The sequence below is a fragment of the Rhinolophus ferrumequinum genome, chromosome 10 (assembly GCF_004115265.2).
Source record: "Rhinolophus ferrumequinum isolate MPI-CBG mRhiFer1 chromosome 10, mRhiFer1_v1.p, whole genome shotgun sequence".
Lineage (NCBI taxonomy): Eukaryota > Metazoa > Chordata > Mammalia > Chiroptera > Rhinolophidae > Rhinolophus > Rhinolophus ferrumequinum.
In genome coordinates, this window is record NC_046293.1 from 25,905,866 (window position 1) to 25,917,593 (window position 11,728).

The 11,728-nt window shown below is 42.5% G+C and overlaps 1 protein-coding gene across 1 annotated transcript; it reads left to right on the plus strand.

Annotated features, from left to right (window-relative positions):
- The first annotated feature begins 485 nt into the window (after positions 1-485).
- On the plus strand, positions 486-8,327 carry GABARAPL1 (GABA type A receptor associated protein like 1). The gene is made up of 4 exons (XM_033118036.1): positions 486-847; positions 4,915-4,993; positions 6,136-6,254; positions 7,070-8,327. The coding sequence occupies exons 1-4, from the start codon at positions 758-760 to the stop codon at positions 7,133-7,135; spliced, it is 354 nt and encodes a 117-aa protein (XP_032973927.1). The 5' UTR covers positions 486-757; the 3' UTR covers positions 7,136-8,327.
- The last annotated feature ends 3,401 nt before the right edge of the window (positions 8,328-11,728 follow it).

The following is an 11,728-nucleotide window of genomic DNA, read 5'->3' on the forward strand; positions in this document are numbered from 1 at the left end:
GCATGGACCCAAACAAAATGACGCGAACGTGGTGAAGGAAGGGTCACGGTCAGAGGAAGCCAGCCTAGCTCCCGAGGTTCCTGGAGGTGGCAAATGAAGGAGCAAAGGGCAAAATGCAAGTGCCTGGCACGTCTGCACTGGCCAAATAAACTCCAGGACCCTGATCCCTCCTTCCCCCAGACTTCAGATCCTAACAAGCTGGAAAAAGCTGGATTTTCTTCCAGTGTGTTTGTTTTTGGATCCAACCAAGAAACAGCGAGGGAGAGGGAAAAAGACATCTTTAGAAAATGTTTTGTTTTAAAACCACCTTTAATGCCACATTATCAATAAAATAAGAAGTAAAAACTGTTCTCATTTGCATGAGAACTCTGTTCAGGTAAAGTTTCGATAGAAGAAGAATACACTGAAACCGACAGTGTCTGTCCACCCCCAACTCGCGCGGTCCAGAGCGCTGGGGGCGGGATGAAGGGCGGGGCGCCGTGACGTCACAATACCAACGCGCCGCCGTGTTGTTATTGTGTTGCCAGCTCTCGGGAAAAGCCACCGGGAATTCTTTACCTGGCCATCTCCTACTTGCAGGCTAGGGCACCCGAGATCCCTTCAGAAGCTCTACCAAGCTGCGTTGCGACAGGAGCTGCCATTTCTGAAGCGATTCCGACACATTGAAATTTGGCGGAGGGAATAAGACCCAAGAGACGCAATCATCAGCGAGGAAGGCAGGCCCCGTCCGGGGATCTTAGAAACCCTGCGGTTCATCATGAAGTTCCAGTATAAGGAGGACCATCCATTTGAGTATCGGAAAAAGGAAGGAGAAAAGATCCGGAAGAAATATCCTGATAGGGTCCCTGTGAGTGCAAGGGGAGCGGGAAGGGGGAGGAGAAGGGAATATCGGGGGGCGGGAGAGTCGTGATGGCTGCCCTAAGGCACTGAAGAACGCTGGTCCCTAAAATTACTTACCCCTGAATGGCCTTCACTGCGAGGAGAGCCAATGGAATGGACGTTCTGACTGCGGACCTTTTAAAACCTGTATCCCCGGGGCCCATACCCATCTTTAGAGCTGACCGCTTCCTTTGAGCGGAGCCTACGTTTGAGTGACTCAGCAGTATTCAGAGGCTATTTAGGTTGTGATGTGCTCAAAATGTGGCCCTTCTGTGCGAGAATGATTCGGTCAGGACCACACATTTGCTGCCTTTGAGATCGCAGGGAAGTTTTCTGGGAATAATTGATGCCGTGGGGATTGCTCCCATAGATTTCTGTTTCTCCCTTAATCAAGTTGACTTCAGTCCTCGTAGCATTGGCTTTGGGAGGGAAAGGCTGGGAAGCCAGGGAATCCTTTTATACTGTGAGGACTGGGAGTTGGGGGGCAGGGGGCTGCCACAAGACAGGACTGGCCCAGAAAACAAGGTCACGTTCTCTGCGCAACAGCCGGGTTGCCTCATCATTCTTGGCTCCGGCGACATGTACGGGGGCAGCCAGCCTTCCCCGGTACCTATCTGATTAGATTGTAGCTGGGCACAATCAAGAAGGACTAAGGCCTTTTTCTCTCCGTTTTGAACCCTGGTTTATGTAATTAAATCTCGTGTAGGCAGCGAGGAGGAACAGAGGAGAAATATTAAGGTATCTTTCTGCATCCGGGCGTTTTTCCCATCACCCCTCCCCCGCCACTTGCCTGGTTTTTCTCTCCTGTGGGCTGCGCAGCCGGATTGGAAGGCAGACGACTTAAGTGTGGTAGAGGGAACAACCGTTGAATTTTGGAAATGGAGGAGCGGAGACTTTTAAGATTGTGCTCTTTATCTTCAGACAGGGTCATTAAGATAAATGTTACAAATAATTTACAGGTGAAGGAATTGCGATGATCTGATTTGCTTTTTTGACCCGCAGGTACTCTTTGGGCCTCCTCTCCAATCCTTAATCTGTCATGGTCTCACAGCTACCAGAAGAAGCCTGGGCTTTAGGCCAGCGGTATAAACCCCTTGCCGTCCTTTTCCTATAAGGAAGAGGAGACTTGAGGGCTGGTTTCATTCATTCCCTGGGAGTTGCACACAAAAGAGATCCTTCCCTAATCCTTCCCTCCCTGGTCCCTGGACCTTGAATGACAACTATAAAATTTTCTCCCAATTCTGGTGATACTCTATTATAATAACATTTAGAAGTGACAAGTAACTTTTATTGATAGTTTACCATGTGCCTGGGCGTATTCTGAATACTGTGTCTATAGTCATTCACTTAATCCTCACACCATTATAATGCCCATCCTACAGATGAAGACTGAAGCACAGAGAAGTGATTTCCTAAAATTTTCACATGGCTCTTCTGTGGCAGACCCCAGATTGCAGCTGGTTTGCTATTTCTATTAGCATTCTAATGCAGTTCTATTAGACAGAATTAAGGGTGCACTGTGTACCTCACAGTCTTAGGTATTGGAAATAGAGAAAAGAACTCTTGTTTCCCTTAAGAGTTCACAGAGCAGTATGAGGCTCTGTTCCAGTAGCTCTGTGTAAGTTACAAACTCTGAAATGTACCAGTTCCCAAATTGAGGTGAAATTCCCATGGGTTTCCTTAAAACCAAACCCTTCCCATTTCAATCATTTACATGCTTTCACCCAGAATATTTCTGCTCATCACCCCACCCCCACTGTTGTTTTGCTGCTCATAATTTGGAGTTAAATGTTTTACAAAACTGTTTAATTTGTAAGCTATTAGGACCATCAGTCAGTTCTCCTGGTCCCTCCAGTTATCTTTTAACCAGTGATAAGCCTTCCAACTGCTCCTTAGGTACTCAGCCTATGACCTTCTTTCTAGTTGTGACGCAGGAGGAAGAGCTCTGCTGTCTTGAGTTCTGAGATTTGATTCCAGTTCCAGGCACAACCCTTAATCTTGCTGTGCTAAAGTGTCCTGTTTACAAAAAAAGAGGGTTAGAGTAAATGATTTTCAAAGCCCCTTTCAGCTGGACCATTGGTGGTACAGCAATCACATACCCTGACTGTTCACATAACTCAAGCTTAACCCCAACAATATCTCTAGAGCTGCCATACCTGACTATGTGTGCATGTGCCTTGGGAGAGGAGGGTTTCATGGGCTCTTGCAATGATCTTAATAGCTACAGTGTATTGAAAACCTGCAACATAGCAGGAAACTGTTAGGAACAGATTGTATATATATATTTTTTAATTCAGGAACAGCCCTAAGGAGTATTAGCCACATTTCATTTTGCAGAAAAACAGAGAAGCAGACAGGAAAAGCAGCTAACCCAGGGCCCACTGTGGAGTAGAGCTGGGATTCCTGAAAACCGAAATATTTTCTGGTAAACCAGGGCCTAAATGATTACTCCTCCTCTTCCTGTTCCCCTCCAAGTCCCTCCTCCCCTGCTGATATTTTCTTTGCGGTTGGCTAGCTTTATTGCCCTCTTTCTGCTAGCTTCTTGTGGTTTCCATCTCTTGATTGGAGCTGGAGCTGCCAGGTCTCAGAGCTCCTGCTAGACACAGTGCTATGTGTCCTGTTTGCCTTTGGTTTTATAACCTCCTACCTCCTGTTCATCCTCATTGTCGGGCCTTCACTCATCTCTTCCTACTTTTTCTTTTGAATTTTTGATTCCTATATCACTACTCAAGTTTTTAATTTTAAGTGTGATCACGGTTCCTCTGGTGTTCTAGAATAGGATTTTTTTCCTTCTGTAAACACAAGATAAGTTTTTCACTCCTTTAATCTGTCTCCTTACATTTAAAAGCTTCAACCCCCCCCCTTGCTCTAAACCAATCCTTATATTTAGATAGTTCTGTATAATTTACAAAGCATTTTCACATAAAATTTTATGGATTACTCAAGTTCACCGTTTCAGTACCATGACTTTGTAAAACATGTTGGAAAGTTATCATCTTCCTTTTACTCATTGGAGTGCTGAAGCTCAGGCAGGTCAAATATCCTCTTGAAGGAAGATTACACCACTACTAGGGATACTTGGCCACTGTTTATTTCTGCTTCTTTAACTTTTCTGTCCTTCCCATATCTTCTATCTAGGATGACGATATTTTCTAAACTAAAAATCTAAAGCTCAGGCATGGTTTTACTATAGATTTTAAAAATGTATAATTTAAATTAAATGTGATTTATATCACATTTATGTGCTATATTATGATTTCCATAAATAATAAATGTTGTAATAGAATTTAAATTTAAATAGATTATTTAAATTAATATTTAAAATTTAAAATATTTATAAATCTTGTTTTATAAATTTACATGCATAAAAAGTCTTTAATTTTTGCATAGCTTAATTTTTTTATTACAGAAATACATATTTTTAAAACTAAAAGTATTGTAGAAAGATTTAATGTAGACACTGAAAGTCCCTTGAAATCCTAACATCATTAATATTGATAAATGGTTATTGTACTGGCATCATATTACAGAATATCATGCTATAAGAACTGTTTTACTACTGACTTTTTTTTCACTTAATAAAACACTGTCTTGAAAATATTCTTTTGCAGTCATTCTTGCAATTTTTGGCAAAATATAAAATTAAACCATGTTATCTATAACATTAATAAGTGCTGTTTATAAGAAAGAACAAAACTGATAGACACTCCGGACCATCTGAGAAAACGTGGGTGATCTTCTTAATGCTGTAATTAAATAGAAGCATATATCCTATAGTACACCTTAGACGTAACTTACCATTACTTAAAATCAAGGTTCTCTGTTTACTTTTCATCATATGCCCTATTGCATGATTAAAACTACAACCTTATTAAGAAAACTCATTTTGTAAGGGGTAAAGAAGAGTAAGAAATAGAAAAGTTATATCGGGCCTAGACAAACTCACTTTAGCTAGGGCAACTGTAGGATGAGGAAGGAAAAAATACGAGAGTAGATTCTGTAGTTTTCATTCCCACTGTCTGCCTCTTCTCCCAGGTGATCGTGGAGAAGGCTCCTAAGGCCCGGGTGCCTGATCTGGACAAGAGGAAGTACCTAGTGCCCTCTGACCTCACTGGTAATGCTCTTTCTTCCCCTGACCCTTCCTTTCATGGCAAAGCATTCCCAGGCCTTCCTGCATGTGTGACATCGTGAGACTCAGAGGAAGTAGGGTTGAAGAAAGTGAGTGGGATTCTCCAGAGAGTTAGGTGATTCAAAACTGGTGACACCTTTCTTCCCCATCACCAGTTCCCTTATGCATTTCCCATCGTAGTGCCTTGTTTGATTTTGACACAACCAAGTGCAAAACATGGAAAGAGAAGATCAGGTACTCATTATTTAAACCGCTTAAAATTCAGCTTTGTTCTTGTGAAACCAATTTATTCCAAAAGGAAAACCAGACAAGTTTCTTGGAAGGATCACATTTTAGAGATTCTCAGCCAAATACCTTATCTCCTCAAGCTACGTTTCTTTGTTAACGTTTTGTAGATACTGTTTGGAATTGCAAAGGATATCGTCATACTTCACTCGATCCTTAATGGAATAACCACTCCATCCAGGAGACACCCGACACATTTTGTAGAGATGTTTGCCCCATTTGAATAACTGCCTTCTAAAACTTTTTCAGAGTGCCCAGTCAAAGGGAAAGCGTTGGACCCCACTCATCACCTCAACATTGGGATGAGTGAAAGTGCTAAGGAATACTGGAGTCCAGAAGACCTCTTTCCATCATTAGTTTGTCTTAGGGTGGGAGTGGGCATGGAAGTGTGTTTCAGATCAGATTTAGACAACGATAGGAATGTTTCTGTCTGGATGTACATGCTGTTCCCACAAAGTTGTCCTCAGTGGAGTGGATATGCTAACTTTAGGTCTGAAATGGAGTAAAGGCGGGGAGATTCCTATTTTCTAAGAAATAAATTCCTCAATGGCATGTCAGAGACTATGAGGCTTCTTTGAGTTTTATTAGGTTGGTGCAAAAGTAATTACGATTTCAAAGGTTAAAAATAATTGTAAAAACCACAGTTACTTTTGCACCAACCTAATACTTTCTGTTTCTATAGCTGTAGGACAGTATTGGCCTCTGTTCAGATGGTGCGTAAAGGTGGTACTTGAAAGGGAACAGGTGCAGCAGATTTCTGTTCTAGATCTTACCCTACTCCTAATCCCTCGTTTCCTTCTCTCTTGCCTTCCTTTTCCAAACCCTTTTCCTCCTTCATCCAGTTGGCCAGTTCTACTTCTTAATTCGGAAGAGGATCCACCTGAGACCTGAGGACGCCTTATTTTTCTTTGTCAACAATACCATCCCTCCCACCAGCGCTACCATGGGCCAGCTGTATGAGGTAATGGTCCTGGTCACAACAATACCGTGAAGTCTGCTCTTCTCCAGCTTTTGTCGCAGTGCATTCTGATAACACACCTGGGAAGTGGGGCAGGAGGTGTTGTCTATCAGGATCCTTTTACACAGGGCAGTGTGAGGCTCCCGGAGATTAGATACCACTTGTCCTTTAGAGGTGGAGCAGCTACTAGATTCAGTCCCTTTGAATTCTCTTGTCAGTCTTGCCTTGCTAGTGTTTTAATATCGGATTGTCTTCATTGAAGCAGCAGGAAATGGCTTCTGGTTGCCGAAGTTCCAAATAAACTGAAATTTAAAATTAAGGCAAAAATCTTTCAATTGATTGATCCTAGCACATACACTCAGCTGGAGAGAAGAATTTATGTGATCTCATGCGATGTCACCTAAGAGAGTAACTGTTATTCCTTAAAGGAGTTCATACAAGATGCTGCCTTCCTCTTGTGCCCCGTCAGTGAATCAAATACACTTCTCTAATACTTCTCATTTTTATTCCATAGCATATATTCCCTATCAGTAAATACGTTTTGCTCTACCTATGTCCCCATGGTTAGAATGAGCGTGCCCTAGTCATGTTCCTATCCCTGACACCTAGGTGCATGATGTTCTCCATGAAGGTTTTCTGTTGATGAACTCAAAGTTAAATTCCAACCACTCGGCTTAGTCTTTGTTCCTCCTTTTTGATGGGGTCTAATGATACCTTCAGTACCTACTTTATAAGGTTATGTGAGGCTCAGAATCCTGGAGATAATATAATGAACGTGATTATGTTTTTTTAAACTCTCCTCTTATCTCTTCCCCTAGGACAACCATGAGGAAGACTACTTTCTGTATGTGGCCTACAGTGATGAGAGTGTCTATGGGAAGTGAGTGGTGGAAGCCCAGCAGATGGGAGCACCTGGACTCGGGGGTAGGGGGAGGGGTGTGTGGGGGACTTGGGGAAAGAGAAGGGGGGCTCCCACCATGGAGGACACAGAAGGTGAAGACATCTGGAAAGACTACACCACACACACCGTCATCATATTTTCACCTGCTCAGTTGTTATTTTTTGTTGCTTCCTCGGTCCAGGGAGAAAACATGTCAGGACAGAGCAGTTGGATTAGCTTCGCTAGAGGAATGGAGATGATACAATTGAATAGCAGTGCTGTGAATTACTTTTTTGTGTGAATTTTTTTCATTGAAGAGTCAGGAGGTGGGTGAGTTGGGGCCAGAGATGATTGTGGACCAGCATCAACTTCCTGCTCTCCCTTCCCTTTGGGCAGAGATTCTGTCTTTGACATTTGCACGAGACAGGTAGGGGAAGGGGATGGTAATGTTTTAGGACTACTGGTGGTGGACCATTCCTGGGGACCAAAAGAGACACACTGTAATTAAAGCGTGGTGCCCCTGCTCTCTCCTGTCTCCATACCTCCTTCTCAATCCCAGTCGTCAGCTCACACACAAACATCACAGCACCAGCCCAGTGCTGGCAATAGACATCAGACAGAAATTTAGATGGAGCTGTCTTACTGTGAGAAAGTGGGCCGGGTGGGAAGGACATTGTGGTTAACTATGGAGGTAGTTTCCATAGCATAACTGGAATTGATGAAGTATTGAACATCTCTGTCTAACCTGCTCTCTCTCTTGCTGGTGCCTCTTATCCCACACCTACCTTGGACTTGAATGAGCCTCAACCATTTCCAGTGACAGGTTAAAGGGATGTCCTCCCTTCCTGCTGTCCCTTCAGTCTCACATGCACAGAAACGCTAAGTGATAGCCAGCTGCTTCCCTTCTTGGGTTTTTATTTACTGCAGCTGCTAGTTAGAAAAGTTTGAGGGGATGACTTTTAGTAATTCATGGGGATTTTGTTGATTCTGATTATTTTCACTTTAGGGGTTATGTGGGTGGGGGTGGGGCACAGGAATTGCACTCAGACATGACATTTCAATTCATCTCTACTAATGAAAAGGGTCCTTCCTGTGGGGGAAATCTGTGTGTCAATTTTGTCAGCTGCAGGTTCTTGTATAATAAAGATTATGCTGTCAGGCCAAGGAAATAAAATTATTGCATACCTTAAATCTCACCGTGAGTTCAGAAATGTTGCCTTTATTTAGTGTGTGTTAGAATAGATGGCATGTGGAGTCATTGAGCAGAAAACTTTGAGTGTGGCTGTAAGCAATGATTGCTCACACATGGTCAGATGTATTGACGTTTACTGACCGGGACTTACCGTCCAAAGGTGAATAGCGATGTGGGGCGATGTGTCTGGTGTTTTGGTGGTATGTGTCTGATTTTCTCTTTGTAGATAAATGCTTTGTCACTGCTTGATGTGTTCTTCAAAGCTGAAGGTGGAAGACTGCCTACATCAGAATATAGGGGTGTGGGATGGGGAAGTGCTTATTAAAAATGCAGATGTCTAGGCCTTAGTGGGATTTAGCCCACTCAGAATCTCAGCGTAGTCGGCTGTGTTTTTAACCTGCTCCTCATTCTCTTGCACACTGAAGTTTGGAGAGGCATTGCTCTGTATACCTGGTTTGCCGTAAGTCCCAACCAGACCTTAGGTTTTTCATCACTTCTTGGTCAGTATGAGGTTAAAACAGTAAAAGCACCCAAGTAAGCTCCTGGGGTCAGGACGAGCTAGGTGTCATCTTCTGACCGCGAGTCTTTCCTTCAGTCAGTTAGGGACCAATATATGGGTGGGCAGTCGGGGAGCAAGCTATGAGACAATAAAAAACAGATTAGTAGAAAGTCCTTTGAGGAACTTGAAAGCCCCTCTCTAACCCTCATCTCTTATATCTATATCCCCAAGTGGTATCTACCTTTGTAGAGTTTTATGGACTACATCACAGTTACCAGAAAAGAAATAGATGGGTATAAAAGATCTGTGGCAAGATTACACCCACCATGAAACCATGCCTAGTGCACCACCTGAGAAAGTTAAGTCAGGATTGAGAGGGAAGGAAAAAAACCCAAGCCCAGCAAGCACCCCATGAAGAAAACTAAGGAAAGCGCTAGGAATTTTTGATGTTGATGTCAAAGCACTGAAAATGGACTGTTGTTACTACTGACGGATAAATATTGGCGTGTTGTTATTGATGAAGCCGAATAGAAGCTAATATTTGGATTAAAATGGGAACTATATTTTGAAACTAATAGACATACCCACTACCTAGCAATGAAATGAATGTTGAAGCACATGGCAGATCCCAGCCCTCCAGACACACTCGAGGAGCAGTAACACTAGTGCCAGGAAACTTCAGGCCATTGCTAAACCAGAGAGGTACTTTGCATTTAGAGCCTGTGTCTCCCTAGGAGGCGTTGGCTTATTTCAGTTTGACCTATCTCTAGATTTTCCTGTTGGAAAAAATTTATCCTTGGATGGAACATTACATACCATGTTTGACCAGCCCTCTGGTTTTACAAATCCATGAAGTTTAAGTAAATTAGAGAAATTCACAGGCAAAGGCAGTCCGGATATTTCAGTGTGCTCTGATGAGGAGGACATGATGATCTTTCCTGAATAAAAGAATTTCTCAGAGTCCCATGTTTCCTGCTAGCCAAGCTTTAAAGCTTCTTGGAACCCTCAGGCCATTGTGAGCCAAGTCTAGGACTGAAAGCAGTTTAGGAAATGGCGTTTCACTAACCTGGGCCGCGTGTCCCATCTCAGATCGACTGACACCCTGTTACTTCTTTCTGGGAACCAAGTTTGAATGTTGTGTCAAATAAGCCCATTCTTCCCTTGGAAGCTGGTGTGACAACAGTATCGGAGATGATGGAGTCCTTAGCTTTTACCATATATTTTGATTGAAAGATCTTGTATCTATCTGTAGGGTTTGTATACACCTAGGTTTGCCAAAGATGGTCTTGATTTATTCCTATTGTCCTGATTGCTTTATTTATGGTTCTTTTTTTCACTGTAACAAGTTTCCCCAAGGACAAAAACATATGGTCACTCTTATACTTACCGTGTTTCCCCGAAAATGAGACTTAGCTGGACAATCATCTCTAATGCATCTTTTGGAGCAAAAATTACTATAAGACCCGATATCATATATTATATTTATTATATAGACCAGGTCTTATAGTAAAATAAGACCAGGTCTTACAGTAATTTTTGCTCCAAAAGACGCAGTAGAGCTGATCATCCAGCTAGGTCTTATTTTCGGGGAAACACGGTCATATAAAACGGAAGCTTATTCCCAACGTCAAGAGAGAGACAATGCCCAAGCCATCTAGATGCAGCGTGCTTCAGTGTGGCTCTTACCCTGTGTGGGCAGAGACTAAGAATGAATGCCACTGTGGAATGGCAGTGTTTTCCCATTTCTTTCCCCCAGTGCAGAATTGTTTTGTTCCTATAAAGCATTGTATATTTTAAAAAGTTTGTAGACTGCATTTGAAATCAGTGGTTAGGATTGCAAAAGAACAAAACAACTGGGGGTTAACTAATGCTCCACGGTGGCAACTAGGCAGACAGGTCCCCTTCCAGACAGGCACAACTCTAGGGGGCACCATGCCATTGCACAGTGTGAACAGAGCTCCCCAGAACAGTATGTGCTTGGGGCTCTGGCTGTTGCACTGCATCTTGGATCAATATTGTCAGTTGTTGCCAGTTGCTGTGGCAATGTTACATTTAGTAAGCACATAATTCCCCGTTGTATTTGTGTCATTAACCCCCAAATATATAACGGGTATGGTATAATTTTGAGGTTTTGTGTGTAGGCTGGGGCATCCTGTACATTGCCCATGGATACAGGACCAAGTCAGCTGTCACAATGATCAAATTCAGTCATTTCTGGAAAACAAACTAGTTGACAAATTGGTTTCAGCCAGTTTTTATGTGAAACTTGTAATCAGCTATTTCTAACTGAGTTTATTTTCATATGTATTTTTACTCAGAGAGATTTGAACATGCTCCAAGCATTCATCTTCATTTTTTTTTGTCCGTTTGTTTTGTTTTTACTGCATGGAACCACAATTATTTTCAGAAATTGGCCCATTTTGTTCTCGAGTGGCTCTGAGTTCAGTTGTCACTTCAGTACAGCCCTGAGGGCTCTTGCCTGCTGTCCAACTCCCCACCCACCCTTGTATTTACCTAGCTATTACAGTGCTAGGTCTGCAATTTGGTCATCTCAGCCTGTGGCATATTATCCTGTGGATGACTCAGGGCTGCAGAGCTTGTTTTTCTCAGCTATTTTGATCCATCTTCAAAAAGACAAAACAAAAATATGCATTGGAGTTCCTGTATCAAAAGCTGTGAGAGGTTGGTAATGTCAGCCTAATTGTCCTTTTGGATCATAGGACCATTTAAAAAAAATGTTTTTTTCCTCTTATTCTTGCAGTTATGGATGGGCATTTTGGTGCTTTGTAAATCCATACAACCAGATTATTTTCAAAGTTGGAAGTAACAGGAAGTAGTCAAATGATATTTCAGCATGCCATTGTGCAAGTGTGCATATATTTTAACAGTGACTAACAAAGCAAAAG

Coding starts and splice junctions, on each gene's coding strand:
- GABARAPL1 (XM_033118036.1), top strand. CDS start 758: ATGAAGTTCCAGTATAAGGAGGACCATCCATTTGAGTATCGGAAAAAG. Junction 848..4,914: donor AATATCCTGATAGGGTCCCT/GTGAGTGCAAGG, acceptor CTCTTCTCCCAG/GTGATCGTGGAGAAGGCTCC. Junction 4,994..6,135: donor AGTGCCCTCTGACCTCACTG/GTAATGCTCTTT, acceptor TCCTTCATCCAG/TTGGCCAGTTCTACTTCTTA.